This window comes from Stomoxys calcitrans, chromosome 2 (genome assembly GCF_963082655.1).
Source record: "Stomoxys calcitrans chromosome 2, idStoCalc2.1, whole genome shotgun sequence".
NCBI lineage: Eukaryota > Metazoa > Arthropoda > Insecta > Diptera > Muscidae > Stomoxys > Stomoxys calcitrans.
The window spans coordinates 55740890-55760098 of record NC_081553.1 but is presented as its reverse complement, the minus strand read 5'-3'; the positions used below and the strand labels follow the sequence as shown (position 1 = coordinate 55760098).

The window sequence follows — 19209 nt, the reverse complement described above, 5'->3', positions numbered from 1 at the left end:
TAAATTATAAAGCCTATTCCTACTTTCTGACCATATTCGTAATCTACTGCCGAATTCCTTTCATTTGAGTCCCATATTGTCATGATCGTCAAATAAACCTATTTTAAGCGGTTTCGGGACTGGGGCGGCCCCCCAGGTACTTGAACCCAAATTTTATTATGAAATTCGTACTGTAGTCTTGAATACCTTTCATTTGAATCCCATACTGTTCCGATCGGTCCACTTTTATTTTTGGGTAGTACTTTTGAGGTAAGGGGAAGGGTCCGCCCACCTCCCGATATCAAAAAATTATATAGCCTATGCTTCCTTCCAGACCAACCTACACAATCTGTGAAAATTTCAAGGTAATCGGTTCAGCCGTTTTTGAGTCTATACGGAACAAACAATCGAACCGACCAACAAACAAACAAACAAACAAACAAACAAACAAACAAACAAACAAACAAACAAACAAACAAACAAACAAACAAACAAACAAACAAACAAACAAACAAACAAACAAACAAACAAACAAACAAACAAACAAACAAACAAACAAACAAACAAACAAACAAACAAACAAACAAACAAACAAACAAACAAACAAACAAACAAACAAACAAACAAACAAACAAACAAACAAACAAACAAACAAACAAACAAACAAACAAACAAACAAACAAACAAACAAACAAACAAACAAACAAACAAACAAACAAACAAACAAACAAACAAACAAACAAACAAACAAACAAACAAACAAACAAACAAACAAACAAACAAACAAACAAACAAACAAACAAACAAACAAACAAACAAACAAACAAACAAACAAACAAACAAACAAACAAACAAACAAACAAACAAACAAACAAACAAACAAACAAACAAACAAACAAACAAACAAACAAACTAGAAATTTGCAGTTACAAAATAAAAACTCTAGTATTACAAGGATCCTAGTGAGTCCGCTAAAGAACTGTTGTGACTCCAACGCGGCCGAAATTGAAGTAATTATGGGTCATATACTTTATGTTACCCACTCCAATGTCTCATAAAGAAAAACTCAAGTACTTGAGTTTGTGTTTTTGATGTTTTGCATGCCATTGTAAATATTGTAGGTAAGAACTTTGTGGCACGCATCGAGTGGTAACAAGAAAAATTCATAAATTCAGCACGTGCAGATTGAATTATTGTTTGGGTATGTGTATGTGCATGTGTGTGTGTGTCTGTGCGGTTCTTCCTTTCGCTGAACTTCATAATTGTGGCAACTCATATGAACAAAATTTGTTTTGTTAAAGTTTTCACAAATATTGCAGTGCATTAATAGTTCTCCCAAATGTGGGAGTGAATATGGCATTGAGTGAAGTATTGCTGCGAACTTTTTGCTAGCGTCGTGCATATGTGTGAAAACTTTACTAAACTTTACATGCACACCCTTACATTTAGCATAGATGGCTTAATATAAATGTTTATTTTAAAAAGTCCGACATTATTTAATATTCGCATGGCAAGAAAGAAAAGATTTATTTTCCTTTAAAACTTTTTTTTTGTACTTTCATGGTCAGAGTATAAAAAGTTTTGGTTTAAAGATAAATTTAAGAAATTTTATGAAGTTCAGAAGCTATAAACATAGTAAGAAATAAAGTTTGTCCTACCGTCAAAGGAGTTAAAATTTTTTACCATTTCCACGAAAAAATACCTAAACCTAGATTAAAACCAATAAAGAAGGGCAAAAGTCGGGCGGTGTCGACTATATGATACCCTTCGCTATAACTACAATGTAGGAGTTATATCCAATTCTGAACCAATTTTGATGGACCTTGGCGAGCAAATATGGTCCAACTGCAATAACTACGGTTAACAAATGGCAACATTATTGCAAATTACTCAAAATCTGACGAACAAATATATGGGAGCTATATCTAATTCTGAACCGATTTTGAGCAAACTTCTCAGATAATGCGGTAGTCGTCGAGGAAAGCGTTGTGCAAAATTTTGGCAAGATTGGTCAAACAATGCGCTTGCAGTGGCTCTTGGGGTGAAAATAGGGCGATAAACATGAAAGACAGATATATCTAAATCTGGACCGATTTCTATGAAATTCACCAGTAGTATCGAGAGTCATAAGAAAATCCTTCCTGCAACATTTCGAGAGAATCGGTTAAAAAAGATCACTTTCTGGATATATTTCTCAAAATCGGACGAACATATATATGGGAGCTATACCTAAATCTGAACCGATTTCCAGCATACTTCTCAGATACTGTGGCAGTCGTCGAAGAAAGCGTTTTACAAAATTTTGGCAAGATGGATCAATAAATGCGCTTGCTGTGACTCTAGAAGTGAAAATCGGGCTATATATATATGTGAGAGCTATATCTAAATTTTAACCGATTTCAATGAAATTCACCAGTAATGTTAAGAGTCATAAGAAAATTCTTCCAGCCAAATTTCTAGAGAATCGGTTAACAAAAGACCATTTTCTTCCAATATTACTGCAAATCGGACGAACATATATATGGGAGCTATACCTAAATCTGAACCGATTTCCAGCAAACTTCTCAGACTCTGTGGCAGTCGTCGAAAAAAGCGTTTTGCAAAATTTTGGCAAGATGAGTCAATAAATGCGCTTGCTGTGACTCTAGAAGTTAAAATCGGGCGATATATATATATGAGAGCTATATCTTAATCTGAACCGATTTCAATGAAATTGACCAGCAATGTTAAGAGTCATAAGAAAATTCTTCCAGCCAAATTTCGAGAGAATCGATTAACAAAATACCATTTTATTGCATTATTACTGCAAATCGGACGAACACATATATGGGAGCTATATATAAATCTGAACCGATTTCGAGCAAACTTTATAGGCAATGTGGATGTCGTCGAGGAAATCGTTGTACGAAGTTTTGGGAAGATTGGTCAATAAATGCGCTTGCATTGGCTCTAGGAGTGCAATTCGGGCGATATATATATATGAGAGCTATATCTAAATCTGAACCGATATCCTTGAAATTTACTAGTAATATCGAGAGTCACGAGAGTCATAACTCAGACATGGCTTGAAATACCTTTGAACGTAAAGGAGTATCGACGGCGGCTTTATAGTGAACAAACAGATGGTAGGTGTTGATTTGTCCTTCTCGGGCCTTTGCCAGGACTTGGCGCAGGGTGAATATCTGATCCAGGGTGGATGTGCCAGGTCTAAAGCCGCATTCATAGGGCCCAATAATCTCATTGACTTTAGGTTTTTATCTTTCACAAAGTACGCTCGAGAGTATCATGTATGCGATGGGGAGGAGACTTATTCCTCTGTAGTTGTCACATTCCGTCTTGTCTCCTTTCTTGGGTACGGCACATGGTATGCTGAGGTTCCAATCCTATCGGGTATGCGTTCTTCTAGCCAGATTACGCATATAAGCTGATGCATACGCCTTGTCAGCGTGTCGCCTGCGGTCTTAAATAGTTCAGCGAGTAATCCGTCGGCTCCTGGTGCCTTGTTATTCTTTAGTCAGATCACTGCTACTTGGACCTCATTCTGACTAGGAGGTAAACATTCTATTCCATCATCAGGGATTGGTTCTGCGGTATCCCCTTCTCCGCCAACGTCGGGCACTAGCAGTTGGGTAAAATGTTCTTTCCATATCCTCAGCATGTTATCTGTGTCAGTTACCAGATTTCCTTCATTGTCTGACTCCTGTACATCTCAAATCGCTCACACTCACGTCTTCCCAGTAGTGGTGTGGGGTATAAAAATCGGGAGATCGGTTTATATATGGGAGCTTTATCTGGTTTTAGACCGATTCAGACCATACTTGGCGCGAATGTTAGAGGTCTTGGAAAAAGTCACTGTGCAAATTTCAGCCACTTCGGATAAGCAGTACGCTCTCTAGAGGATCAAGAAGTATAACTGTCAGATCGGTTTATAGGGGAGCTGCATCATAATATTGCCCGATATGGCACATTTACAATCTCAACGGACCTTCACTATTAGAAAGTATTCGTGCAAAAATTTCAAGCGCCTAGCTTACGCCTTCAATACTAAGCATGCATTCCCCGGACGGAGGGACAGACGGAGGGACGGACGGATGGACAAACGAACGGACATGACGAGATGGACTCAAAATGTCACGGTGATCAATAATATATAAACTTTATGGGGTCTCAGACCGAAATTTCGATGTAGTTCAAACGGAATGACGAAGTTAATTTACCATTATGGAGGGAATAAAAAGTTTGAATCGACCTCCATAGTCACAATCTGGAAAAAGACTTGCCAAGACTTACACTCTATACAGCCTCTGCAGATTTGTCGCTTGTCGGCTAGTTGTCCTGGTGCAAACCATTTCACAAGTCGAGGTTTCAGTAGCAGGCATTTTGAGACGGCCTAATACCAACTCAGCAGCTGTTGGGTCATTATAGTCTGTTTTTAAAGCCCCAGAGAAGGGCTTTAGTTTTACCGCTATACTATTGTAAAAACCCCCAACTATGGGCACATACAGCAAAAGCTCCTAAACTTTCTCCAATTTTTTTTTTTCAAGATACCTCAATTATACCAACCACCATAGGATGGAGGTATACTAATCTAGTCATTCCGTTTGTAACACCCCGAGATATTGATCTAAGACCCCGTAAAGCATATACATACTTGATGATCTCGACATTCTGAGCCGACCTACCCTTGTCTGTCCGTCCGTCTTTCGAAATCACGATAAAGGTCGAAAGCATAAAGCTAGCAGCTTGAAATTTTGTACAGATACTTAATCTTATTGGAGGTCTTTGGGGATTGCACATGGGCCATATCGGTTCAGATTTGGATATAGCTCCCATATAAACCGATCTCCTGATTTGACTTCTTGAGCCTTTAGAAGTCGCAATTTGTGTCCGATTTGGCTGAAATTTTACACGTAATGTTCTGTTATGACTTTCAACAACTGTGTCGAGCACGGTCCAAATCGGTTTGGATTTAGATATAGCTCCCATATAAACCGATCTCTCGGTTTGACTTCTTGAGCCCCTGAAAGCCGCTATTTTCACCTGATTTGTCTGAAATTTTGCATATAGTGTTCTGTTATGACTCCTAATAACTGTGCCAAATATGGTCCAAATCGGTCTATAACCTGATATAGCTGCCATATAAACCGATCTCCCGATTTGACTTCTTGAGCCCCTGGAAGCCGCAATTTTAGTCCGATTTGTCTGAAATTTTGCACATAGTGCTCTTTTGCGGCTTTCAACAACTGTGCCGTGTACGGTCCAAATCGGTTTATAACCTGATATAGCTCCCATATAAACCGATCTCCCGATTTAACTTCGTGAGTCCCTGAAAGTCGCTATTTTTATCCGATTTGGCTGAAATTTTGCACACAGTGTTCTGTTATGACTCCTAACAACTGTGCGAAGTACGGTCCAAATCGGTCTATAATCTGATATAGCTCCCATATAAACCGATCTTCCGATTTGACTTATTGAGCCCCTGGAAGCCTCAATTTTTGTCCGATTTATCTGAGATTTTGCACATAGTGTTCTGTTATGATTTTCTACAACTCTGTCAAGTACAGTCAAAATCGGTCTATAACCTGATATAGCTCCCATATAAACCGATCTTCCGATTTGACTTATTGAGCCTTTACAAGCCGCAATTTTTGTCCGATTTGGCTAAAATTTCGCATGTCGTGTTTCGTTATGACTTCCAATAACTCTGTCAAGTACGGTCCAAATCGGTCTATAATCTGATATAGCTCCCATATAAACCGATCTCCCGGTTTGACTTCTTGAGCCTTTACAAGCCGCTATTCTCATCCGATTTGGCTAAAATTTTGCACATAGTGTTCTTTTATGACTCCTAACAACTGTGCCAAGTATGGTCTAAATCGGTCTATAACCTGATATAGCTGCCATATAAACCGATCTCCCGATTTAACTTCTTGAGCCCCTGAAAGCCGCTATTTTCATCCGATTTGGCTGAAATTTCGCACATAGTGTTCTTTTATGACTCCTAACAACTGTGCCGGGTATAGTCCAAATCGGTCTATAGCCTGATATAGCTGCCATATAAACCGATCTCCAGATTTGATTTCTTGAACCCCTGGAAGCTGCAATTTGTGTCCGATTTGTCTGAAATTTTGCACGTAGTGTTCTGTTATGATTTCCAACAACTGTGGCAAGTACTGTCCAAATCGGTCAATAACCTGATATAGCTCCCATACAAACCCATTTCCCGATTTGACTTCTTGAGCCCCCGGAAGCCGCAATTTTTATCCCATTTGGCTAGAATTTTAAACAAAGACTTGAGTTATGACTTCCAACATTTGAGCCATGTATGATCCTAATGGGTCAATAAACAGATATAGCCTCCCTATAAACCGCTCCCCGGATTTGGGGGAAGCCCCTACACAAGTCGAGTTTCCATTAGCAGGCATTTGGCTAAGACCTGATACCACCTTTTGGAGTCTACTTCAAGCCTTCTAAGGGGCTGTTGATTTACCGCGATTATGGGTACTTCTAGGAAAAATTCTAGTTTCCCAAAAAAAAAAAAATAAACTATGACTTGATGGCTATTGAGGGTCAACAAAATGTGGTCTACAATTCTGATATGAAGTTGGCATTATTTTAAGAAATCCCCAGGAATTTGAAATAGGGGTCATTGGCATTTAAAATCATTCTCCGTATAAGATAAGAATGACAAGAGTACACTCTCTCCCACTTTTGCATAAACACTGCAAAAGAGCATGCACTCTCTTGTAAGCAGCATAGCTCTGCTGCAACAGTTATGAGCTACACTGTGCGTAATTCGTATCTTTCTTATAATGAATGACCTTGGCCCGAGTTTTGTTGTTGTTTCCTCTGCAGCTGTTTTTATGTAAAAAAAACACACACTTTAAGTATTCACTGCTGGTACGAGTATTAAAATAAATTTTATGAAAATAAAAATTTTTCATTGATAAGAAAGACTTGGCTATCAGTGAGACGCAATAGCATCTTTTGATGCTGCAAATCTCTTAAGCAGCTCTCTTAGACTCTCAAATTCCTTATCGCCCAATGGGCTAGAGAAATTCTCTTGGCAAACAATTTCAACGGGGTTTACACAGTTAAGCTAAGCTGAGATAGAGAGACACAGAGAGAGAGAGAGAGACAGAGAGAGAATAGATAACCTATGGCCTCAATGTTTGGAGGTTGCAAACTAACACCACATCCCAAAGGAGAGCAGGCCTGCTGAAAAAATGCATTACAAAATCAGTAGAAATTTTTAATTCAAAACGTGCGGTATTTACTTCAGAGATTAGCGCAAGGCAAGCCCAGCGAAGGAAAAAGAAGATGCTTCGAGGGGGTCGCTGTTTATTAACCCTCACATTGACGGTTGTGTGCATACTCTTTGCCTGGGGCTCACCGTTGGAGTCCGATGACTTTAGCTCACCGTTTGGCAAGCAAATTTTGCGCTATGCCAAATCGGCCGAAATCCATAACATGATGGATGAATCTGTGGAACCATGCGAAGATTTCTATGCCTTCGCCTGTGGCCATTGGGATCGTATCAATCCAGCCAATTCCATGGAGCGCATGACCACGGGATTCTTTGAGACCGTCCAAGAGGCCTTCAATCGTAAAGTGGGCATTGTCTTGGCCGAAGATGACGATGGCAAAGATACGGCCATTGACAAGAAGGTCAAGAACTTCTACGAGTCCTGCATCAATTTCTCGGCCATAAAACATTTCTACAAATCCAAGCTGTTGGAGACCATCGAAGAGTTTGGTCAAATGCCCGCCATAGAGGGCCCCCGATGGAAGGCGAATGAGTTCGATTGGCTAGAGACGGTGGCCGAGATGGCCAACAAATATGCCATTACCATTATCATTGGCTATGACATTATGTCCGATTTTGCCGATAATTCGGTGAATCGTGTCTACATAGGTCATCCCGATTTGCCTTTGGAGTCTCGCTCCATGTATCTGGATGAGGGAAATGCCGAGTATCGTACCCAATACCAGGAGAGCATAGCCAATAATTTGAAGAACTTTTTGGGGCTATCGAAAGACTTGGCCCAGCGCACAGCCCAGGAGATACTGCAGTTTGAGGTGAGTTTGGCCAAGGGAATAGTGGACGATAAAGCCGGCCTGCAGCTGCAAGAGATGGCCACACTCACCACCATCGATGACATGCAGTCGAAATATGCCCCCGAGCTAAATATACAACGTTTTATAAACATTTCACTGGGCACTGTGCCCACCGAACCCGTTTACGAGATGATCGAAGACTATCAGAGAAATCTGGTCGAGCTGATGCGAAAGACACCCAAGCGCACAGTGGCCAATTATATTTTCTATACTTTTGTGGAGAATTTCTTTCTAAAGCTGCCCAAGAAGAAGTCAGAGTTGAAGAGCAAATGCATTGACAATACCAAGAAATATTTTGCCAAGAATCTGGACAACATGGTCTATCGCAAGTACAACACCAATGACACTGAGAAGGGTGTGGAATTTATGTGGCGTGAAATACAGTCCACCTTCGAGAGTGTCTTGGAGTCACCCAAACTGGAATGGATTGGCAAGACTTCACGCAGTTATGCTGTGGAAAAATTATGGGCCATGAAATTGGAAGTGAACTCCTATGAGAAGGAGGATTTCAACAAGGAATTTGATGCCCTGATAATGGGCAAGCATGACTATGTGGTGAATCTAAAGGCCATAATGAGACTGAATGCCCAGAACTCACGCAAGAAGCTGAATGAACCACCCGCCGCTTTGGATGCCGGAGAGTTGCTGTCCTTTACCCCGGCCAACATTATTGTGGAGAATAAAATCAAGGTACCCGTCTCAATGTTGCAACCCTACTATGTTTGGTCCTCCACCTATCCGAATGCAGTGAAATATGGCACCCTAGGAGCTTTGATTTCCCATGAATTGATTCACGGCTTCGATGACATGGGCCGAAATTTCGACAAAGATGGCAACAATCGTAATTGGTGGGATGAAAAATCCTCGGCTGCCTTTGTCAATCGCACCCGCTGCTTTGTGGATCAGTACAAGAAGTACACCTACAATGATCAGTTATTGCCCGAAATGAATTCGCAATCTGAGAATATAGCCGACAATGGGGGAGTCCGTTTGGCCTATGAGGCCTATTTGCGTTGGTATGAGAGTGCCTTTCGGGCCAACGAAAATATGGAGGATGAAAAACTACCACGCCTTGCTTACACCGGAAAACAGCTGTTCTTCATTAGCTATGCCCAAATATGGTGCAATGACATCCATCCCGCCCTACGCAATTTGCAAACCTCCACCGATACCCATGTGCCGGGGAAATTCCGTGTCATTGGACCTTTGTCAAATTTCGATGAATTTGCCAAAGAGTTTAACTGTGCCAAGGGCACCAAAATGAATCCGGACCAGCAGTGTTCAATATATTGAAAAAATTTTACTTTAGCCGTAGAAAAGTATAAAAAAATTTTAAAAAATGTATTAAAATTGTAAATTGTATTGAAATTAAGAAAATTATTACAAAAATGTTTTTTTCAAAAGTTTCATATGCATTTTTATACCCACCCACCATAGGATGGGGGTATACTATTGGGTTGCCCAAAAAGTAATTGCGGATTTTTTTAAAGAAAGTAAATGCATTTTTAATAAAACTTACAATGAACTTTAATCAAATAAACTTTTTTTACACTTTTTTTCTAAAGCAAGCTTAAAGTAACAGCTGATAACTGACAGAAGAAAGAATGCAATTACAGAGTCACAAGCTGTGAAAAAATTTGTCAACGCCGACTATATGAAAAATCCGCAATTACTTTTTGGGCAACCTTAGTCATTCCGTTTGTAACACCTCGACATACTGATCTGGGACCCCATCTTATACATAAAATTGAACGTATAGACTCAAAAACGGATGAACCGATTACCTTAAATTCTGGAAGGAAACATAGGCTACATAATTTTTTGATATCGGAAGGGGGAGCGGACTCTCCCCCTTACCCCAAAAGCACGACCCAAAAATAAAAGTGGAGCGATCGGGACAATATGGGACTCAAATGAAAGGTATTCAAGAGTAGAGTACGAATTTCATAAAAGAAAGTTGAGTCCAAGTGCCTGGGGCCCCCGCCCAAGCCCCAAAACCCCTTAAAATAGGTTTATTTGACGATCATGACAATATGGGACTCAAACGAAAGGTATTCAGGAGTAGATTACGAATGTGGTCAGGAAGTAGGGATAGGCTTCATAATTTATCGATAACGAAAGGGAGAGTCTCAGTGAGGAGTCAGGTTGGCTGAGTGCCAATGATACTCAAGATGACAAGGTGAGTTATTGGCGCCTTCAAATTACCAATGGCCAATATCAGCGTCTGTTTCCAGGTTAGGGGCGGCGAGCGTCGGATCTTGGAGCAAGCGGCTCGCGACAACGAGGGATACGTGTGCAATCCCACAAAACCCATGCGGTTGGGGCGATGGGCCAGTAACTCGCCCCCGGAAAACTATGAGAACTACTATGAGAAACAAAGGAATGGTAAAAACGGACCCCCCCAACGTTGACGACCCACGCAAACGAAAAAAGGACCATGATTTGCGGATCTGCACCTGGAATGTCCGCACTCTTTATAGAGAAGGTGCAGTATACGCGCTGGCGGATGTATTAGAGAAGTACAAGGCAGATATAACCGCCTTACAGGAAGTGCGATGGACTGGGAATGGCGTCACTACAACACCAAACGGTGACGAACTATGCTATAGCTGCCATAACACGAGGCATGCATTTGGCTGTGGATTTGTGGTAAGTCAAAGACTGAAACACCTTGTCTCCAGCTTTACTCCGATGGTTAAGAGGCTAGCCACAATCCGCATAAAAGCCAAATTCTTCAACATCAGCTTTATTTGTGCCCATGCCCCGACGGAAGAGAAAGACGAGCAGACCAAGGATATTTTCTACGAACGACTAGAGAGAGAATATGGAACGCTGGCCCGCTTATGATATTAAAATCGTTCTGGGAGATTTTAATGCGAAGACAGGGAGGGAAGACATTTTTGGTCCAACAGTCGGAAAGTTTAGCCACCACGAGATAAAGTCCAGTAATGGGTTGAGGCTGATAGATTTCGCCGCGGCAAAAACCATGGTAGTTAATAGCACCAGATTTCAACATGAAAATATTCAGTCACATGGCTGTCACCCGATCAAAACACGAGAAACCAAATTGATCACGTTGCGATAGATGGAAGGCATTCATCCAGCGTGTTAGATGTACGATCGATCCGTGGAGCGAATAAAGATTCGGATCATTACCTTGTTGCAGCAAAGGTTCGCACCCGTTTGAACATGGCGAGCAAAATATGATCTGACACTGCACGAAAGCTGGACATTGAAAAGCTGCAGACACAACAAATGGCAGCGGCATATTCCACTCGACTGACCCAACTGCTTGATGAAAGCACTCCTTGTTCCGATGATATAATGGCGCAGTGGCAAACTATTGCCCACTCCATCGAAAATGCCGCGAAATCCGTACTTGGGTACCGAGAGCCTCCTCCAAGAAACCCATGGTACGACCAAGAGTGTCGAGATGCTACTGAAGCCAAGAATGCGGCACATAGAGCAACCCTGCAATCAGTAGCAACGCGCCAGATGAAGGAGAGGTATCGGGAGAAAAGGAGAGAGGAGAAACGTCAATTCCGTAGAAATAAAAAGGAAATGGAAAGACATGAGTGTGAGCGAATTATACAGGAGTCAGAATGAAGTCCGGAAATTCTACCAAAGAATTAAACATCAAACCGATGGCTTTGGTGCAGGCATATCCTCCTGGAGAGACAAAGAAGAAAATCTGGTAACTGATACAGATGGCATGCTGAGGATATGGAAAGAACATTTTATCCAACTGCTAGTGTCCGACGTCCGTGGCGGCGAAGAGGATACCGCAATACCAATCCCTGATGATGGTATAGAATGTTTACCTCCTAGTCAGAATGAGGTCCAAGTAGCAGTGACACCCGACTAAAGAACAACAAGGCAGCAGGAGCCGACGGGTTACCCGCTGAACTATTTAAGACCGGAGGCGACACGCTGACAAGGCGTATGCATCAGCTTATCTGCGTAATCTGGCTAGAAGAACGCATACCCGATGATTGGAACCTCAGCATACTATGTCCCGTACACAAGAAAGGAGATAAGAAGGAATGTGCCAACTACAGAGGAATAAGTCTCCTCCCCATCGCATACTAGATACTCTCGAGCGTACTGTGTGAAAGATTAAAACCTAAAGTCAATGAGATAATTGGGCCCTATCCATGCGACTTTAGACCTGGTAAATCCACCCTAGACCAGATATTCATACTGCGCCAAATCCTGGAAAAGACCCGAGAAGGACAAATCAACACCTAACATCTCTTTGTTGAGTACAGAGCCGCCTCCTTTACGTTCAAAGGTGTTTCAAGCCATGTCTGAGTTTGGTATCCCTGCAAAATTAATAAGACTCAGGAGGGTGACACTTGCTGATACGCGTTCTTCAGTAAGAATAGGAAAGAATCTCTCCCAACCATTTAATACCAAACGAGGTTTCAGACAAGGAGACAACCTATCGTGTGATCTTTTTCATAAAATATCCTGCTGGAGAAGATATGGCACACAAATCACAAGAGAACACATGCCACTCGCCTATGCCGACGACATCGACATCATAGGTCGATCACCGGAAGTAGTAAATGCAGCATTTGAAAGAATCGAAAGAGAGTCAGTGAAAATGGGTATGGCAGTAAATGGAGATAAGACGAAATGGATGGTTTCAACTCCCAAAAAGCCTTGCACAGCCGAGCAGATAAAGAAAATGGAGAAAGTTGGAAACCCCAACTTTGAGACAGTCAGTAACTTTATCTATTGGTTGCCCTAAAAGTAATTGCGGATTTTTTAAAAGAAAGTAAATGCATTTTTAATAAAACAAATAAAAAAAAATAAATTTAAAAAATTTAAAATAAATTAAAAAAATATCAGCTGATAACTGACAGAAGAAAGAAAGCAATTACAGAGTCACAAGCTGTGAAAAAATTTGTCAACGCCGACTATATGAAAAATCCGCAATTACTTTTTGGGCAACCAAATACCTCGGCACCGCCGTATCCGTAACGAATGACACCAGTTTTGAGATAAAGCGAAGAATAATACCGGCAAACAGATGCTACTTTGGACTAAGTAGGCAGTTTAGGAACAAGACCACCTTTCGACAGACGAAGATTACACTATACACTGGACACTGATACTACCCATGCTGTTATATGGTTCTGAAGCATGGGTACTTGTGAAAGCAGATGAAGCAGTTCTTGGAGTATTTGAGAGAAAGATTCTTAGTAAAAAATATGGACCAGTTTGCGTTAACGGAGAATATAGGCGACGTATGAACCACGAGCTATATGAGCTATATGACGACGTTACTATAGTTGCAAGCATCAAAATACAACGGCTGCGTTGGCTAGGTCATATTGTCAGAATGGATGAAGAAGCTCCAGCAAAGAAGTCTTTTGAAGGCAAACACGGGGGTACACGCAAAGCGGGAAGGCCAAAAGCCCGATAAAAAGATCAAGTGGTGGGAGACACCTCGAAACTTGGTGTCAGAGATTTTAGAATGAGCGCAGAAGATCGAGGCGCTTGGAACGCTGTTCTACGTTTGGCTAGTGAAACAAATATGCTGTCATAGCCAATTAAAGTAAAGTAAGGGAGCAAAAACACCACCCAAAATCAAAAGTGGAGCGATAAGTGGACAATATGGGTATCAAATGAAAAGTATGCGGGAGTAAGAAACGAATCTGGCATATTAGACGTTCATTTCAATATGGGCCTCACATGAAAGGTATTCGGGAGTAGATTTCGAATCTGGCATACAAAATCAGATCCATTTATAGGGGGTCACACCAACCCTCAAAAACGCCATTAGACCCATTATGACTATATGATACTTGGCTGGACCGATTTTCTTAAAATTTTCATAGATTGTGTAAGTTTGTCTGGAAGGAAACATAGGCTTTAGACTTTTCAGATATCGGGTGGAGTCGGACCCTCCCCTTTACCCCAAAAAACGCCACCCATATCCAAAAATGGTCCGATTGGCACAATAAGGGTATCAAATGAAAGGTATTGGAGACCAGAAAACGAAAAAGGTAATAAAATGTGGGTCCAAGTGCCCACCGGGCCCACCCCCCAACCCCAAAACTCCTCTAAACAGATATAGTCCAAGTTCATGTCAATATGAGACTCAAATGAAAAGTATTAGGCAGTAGATTACAAATATGGCATAAACCATAAGGTCCAAGTAAAGGGAGGTCGCCCACCCCCAAACACCCCCAAATGGGCATATTACCCGACCATGGCTATATGGGACTCAAATGAAAGGCCTTTGGGAGTAGATTAAGAAAATGACATTAAAATTTGCATTCAAGTCTAGATGGCGCTTTTCCTCCTAAAGTCAAATAGGTTATTTGACCCATTATGACAATATGGGACTCAAATGAAAGGTATTTGAGGGAGAAAGCGAATTTGATATCCAATTTTTGAAGACAAGGGTTTTGGGGTAACCCTAAAAGCACCCCCTAAACTCAGTTTCATTTCCGTTGGGAAAAAAGAATGAATTTGATATCTTTTTGAGTTGCCCAAAAAGTAATTGCGGAATTTTCATATAGTCGACCTTGACAAATTTTTTCAACGGCTTGTGACTCTGTAATTGCATTCTTTCTTCTGTCAGTTATCAGCTGTTATTTTTAGCTTGTTTTAGAAAAAAACGTGTAAAAAAAGTATATTTGATTAAAGATCATTCTAAGTTTTATTAAAAATGCATTTACTTTCTTTTAAAAAATCCGCAATTACTTTTTGGGCAACCCATTATTTTCAGTGCAAAGTGCCGGTAACCGTCCCAGCCCCAAAACACCCTCCAAACGGTTCATGTTTACCGACCATGGCAATATGGAGCTCAAATTAAAGGGATTTGGAAGTGAGGCACGAATTTTGATATCCATATTTGAGTCGAAATGTCTGAGGAGCCATCCCTCCCCTAAAGAGCACTTCTCATTACCCTAATCTTTGAAAACACCAGGAACCGAGCAGATGAAAACTTCTTACACATCAATCAGTGCTTTCCGATTCAAGTTCTTGCTCAATGATAAGGGACCTTTTTTATAGCCGAGTCCGAACTGCGTTCCGCTCTCCGACACCTCTTTGGGGGACATTTTTTAAATGACTATGCATTGTGCCTCGCAAATGTCCCCAACATTAAGTGGGGATAACCACCGCTTTGTCCCATGTTCTCGCCAGGATTCGAACGCGTTCACCATCATAGGCTACAATGGCATGAATTCGATATCCGCATTCAGAGCGAAGTGTCCCCAACCTAAAAAGATATTAGAGAGTTAAAGAAAGCGCAGCAGTGCGGGCCCAGTTCGGCTAGGTTTATATATTCTTGATCGTCTCAACATTCTGAGTTGAACTAGCCATGTCCGTCCGTTAAATATGCGTGTCACGTATGGTTCGAATCGGTCTCAAACCTGACACAGCTCCCCTATAAACCGATCTCATGAATTTAGTTTTTGCGCCTCTAGAGGGCTATCCTTCTTATCCGATTTGGCTGAAAATTTGGATAGTGATTTTTTCTATGACCCTTAGCATGCGGGTAAAATATGGTCTGAATCAGTCTAAACCCGATATAGCTCCCCCATACTCTTCCGATCCACCGATTACTCTTATTGAACCTCTACCCTACGGAGGGGAGACATCCCTGATACTTTCGCCCAAATTTGATCATATTGCATAGATCGTTCAACGTGTCCGCTTGAAGGGTTTATGGGGTGGGGCGCTCCCCCTCGACCTCAAATCAGATTTGTGTTTTCCGTTTACAGACAAATTCAAGTGACAGTTTTTGACTTAAGAATTTCTACCTTTAGAAAAATTAACCCCCCCATCACAACAAATTTCATAGTTTCACAAACTTCCATAGCTACCCTCGTTACTACGATGTCATTTCTTACAGATCATTAAGCATTAATTTCCATCAATTTGCACTTACCATGAGTTAATATGTTAATTGTTTCGTTGTGCCAATAAAACAGACTTAAGAGGCAGCCCTTGAATGTTTGTAGTGGACGGTAACCTTTGAGAACGTACGGATTAAATTGCAAATACTGGGGCATATCCTGCCACTGCAAGAGTTCGGCATCACAATCGCCATAGAGTGAGAAGCCTTTGGTGGCCGTGGCATTGGAGGCAGCGGCAGGCGAAGGTGTTGAGGCAACCGAGGGCGCCGACGAGGAGGATGCACTCGAGGTAGCGCTCGAAGAAGACGGTGAGAGTAAGGCGGGTGTAATGGCGGCTGAAGCTGGCGGTGTAATGGAGGAAGTTGATGTGGATGAAGACGCGGATGCTGCAACGGACGACAACGGCGATGAGGCAGCCGATGACGCCCTGGAGGAGGCATTTGAAGCAATCGAATTAATTGACGATGAGGTAGTAGATGAAGACATTGTCATTGTTGTTGGTAGTGGACCAGAAGACAGTTCCTCTTTTTGCTTAGCTAACGACGACGACGACGAGGACGAGGCCAAGGAAGTGGTGTTGTCAAATGGAAGCATTTGATTCTTTGTTATTAATTGCGGTTTGGCTTTTGCCGGCTGAGAGCTATCGCCTGCAATACTTTCAACACCACCACCACCACCACCGCCATCACCGCAGCTGCGAACATCTTCAGCCTCTTTGGCAGCCTCTTTGCCACCTTGAGCACTTTGTATTTGAGTATTGTCTTCTTCGGGGTCCTTGCAGACGACGACATTGCCGTTACGTTTTGCAAACGGCTTAGCAATCACAGATGAGGTCGTTGATGTTGAATTCGATGTGGTCTTCGATGAACATGACTCCGGTGGCAATGTTGCAGTTGCATTTAATGGCGCTTGTGATGATGCTGACGAGGGGGAGGATGATGTGGATGACGAGCATGAAGAGAAGGAGGTGGAGGCCTTCATCTTGCCACACTCCTCCTCCAAGGGATCATGATATTCGGAAGTGGTTTTGCATTTATCTTTCTTCGAAGGCGTAGCCTGGGCGGCTGAGGATGATGTTGTGGGTGCTGCTGTTGGGCCTGCTGCTGGTGTCAAGGACACACAATCGTTTAAATATTCATTTGCATCTATAAGATGTGTTAGGCCATTTTTTGGTGCTTTCATATCACCATTGGCATTGCTATTGTGGGCTGTCATGCGATGCCTCAACACATTTGTGGCTGGTGCTTCGTGGGCATGATCATCGGTGGTGCTGGTGTTAGTATTAGTATTAGTGGTGGTGGTGGTGGTGGTGCTGCTGCTGCTTTGTACCAGCATATGCTGCGTCATCGGTGTTTCATTTCCCGTTTCCGTTTGGGTGGTAGTGATGGTGGTGGTGCTATTGCTGCCGCTGCCATTGCAATCGACAGCAGTTTGCATGGTTTTATCACGTTTCTTTATGTATGGTTAATATCTACAAAACAAGGCAACAGATGTGTTTGTGTATGCGTGTATGTGTTTGTTTTTTCCTCTGCGATTTTGTTTTTGTTTCTATCTCCTCTTTCTGTGGTGATTTTTTATCTCTTCTGGCCAAAGGATACGGAAGCAGGTGTTGTATTTTCAAATGGGGAATCGCTTAAAGCCTTCTTCCGGATTATCTAGAAGAAAAAATGAAGATAGAGAAAAAACTATGAAAAGATATACACAACTAAAATAATTAAACAATTAAAAAATCATGGCATTTTATGTTGCTTTAGAAAAAAATTTTAACAGCGTGCTAAGTTCGGCCAGAAATCTTGGGAACCACCACCATCGATTCTGCTAAAAATTTATACACAACAAATTTATTTGTACGGCATAATTTTATTCTACATATCAAACTTCAAACCAGCAAAAATTAAAGCTTCTAGAAACCGAACAAGAATAATCGAGCGACCGGTTTATATGGCAGCTGTATCAGGTTACTGATTTGGACCGTACTTGGCACAGTTAATGGAAATCGTAACAGAACACCATATGCATAAATTCAGCCAAATCGGATGAAAATTGCGGCATCCAGGGCCTCAAGAAGTCAAATCGGCAGATCGGTGTATATGGGAGCTATATTAGATTATAGACCGATTTGAACCGTACTTGTCACAGTTATTGGAATTCATAACAGAACACTACATGCAAAATTTCAGCTAAATCGGATGAAAGTTGCGGCTTCCAGGGGCTCAAGAAGTGAAATCGGGAGATCGGTTTATATGGGAGCTATATCAGCCTATATACCGATTTGGATCGTACTTGGCACAGTTATTGAAAGTCATCAACAGAACACTACGTGCAAAATTGCAACCAAATCGGATGGAAATTGTGGCATCCAGGGGCTCAAGAAGTCAAATCGGGAGATCGGTTTACATGGGAGCTATATCAGGTTATAAACCGATTTGGACCGTACTTAGCGCAGTTGGTTGAAGTTATAACAGAACAAAATGTGCCAAATGTTATTCAAATTGCAAGAGAATTGCGGCTTCCATGTTGAAGCATTTCTGGAAAGCCCTTGGTCCATATAATAAATGTCCGCACTATTGACGCACTATTTTTCAGTCTGCCACAGTGGGCTCATCTTTCTCTAAATTGAAATTTCTCTGATATGGTCAATACAATCGAAAATGGCCGATATGTTTTTTTCTTCAATACTCTGGGGGTAGGTTAAAGCATTTCTCGAAAGCCCTTGGCTCAGGAAATGAATGAACAAGCGGTGATTGACGCACTATTTTTCAGTCCACCACAGTGGGCTCATCTTTCTCTAAAGTGAAATTTCTCTGACATTGTCCGATCTATCTATTTTCCTACAATACTCTTGGGGTCAATTAAAGTATTTCTGGCCCTTGGTCCATATAATAAATGCCCAAGGGGAAATTGACGCACTATTTTTCAGTCCACCACAGTGGGCTCATCTTTCTCTAAAGTGAGATTTCTCTGATATGGCCAATACAATCGAAAATGGCCAATATCTTTTTCCTTCAATATTCTGGGGGTCGGTTAAAGCATTTCTCGAAAGTCCTTAGCCCAGAAAATGAATGAATAAGCGGTGATTGACGCACTATATTTCAGTCCGCCAAAGTGGGCTCATCTTTCTCTAAAGGGAAATTTCTCTAATATGGCCAATACAATCGAAAATGGCCAACATCTTTTTTCCTTCTATACTCTGGGTGTCGGTTAAGACATTTCTGGAAAGCCCTTGACTCATGAA

General features: G+C 41.6%; 2 protein-coding genes across 2 annotated transcripts in view; one reads left to right on the top strand and one right to left on the bottom strand.

Moving 5' to 3' along the window:
• Positions 1–17511, bottom strand: part of LOC106096217 (mucin-5AC) — a 165078-nt gene extending 147567 nt beyond the window's left edge. Inside the window, exon 1 of the mRNA XM_013263860.2 lies at positions 16007–17511. Within this exon, the coding sequence (XP_013119314.2) occupies positions 16007–17411 (1405 nt within the window). The 5' untranslated portion in view covers positions 17412–17511. The remainder of the gene's footprint in view (positions 1–16006) is intronic.
• Positions 7224–9474, top strand: LOC106096221 (membrane metallo-endopeptidase-like 1). The gene has a single exon (XM_013263865.2). The coding sequence runs from the start codon at positions 7300–7302 to the stop codon at positions 9388–9390; it is 2091 nt and encodes a 696-aa protein (XP_013119319.1). The 5' UTR covers positions 7224–7299; the 3' UTR covers positions 9391–9474.
• Positions 17512–19209: the final 1698 nt, after the last annotated feature.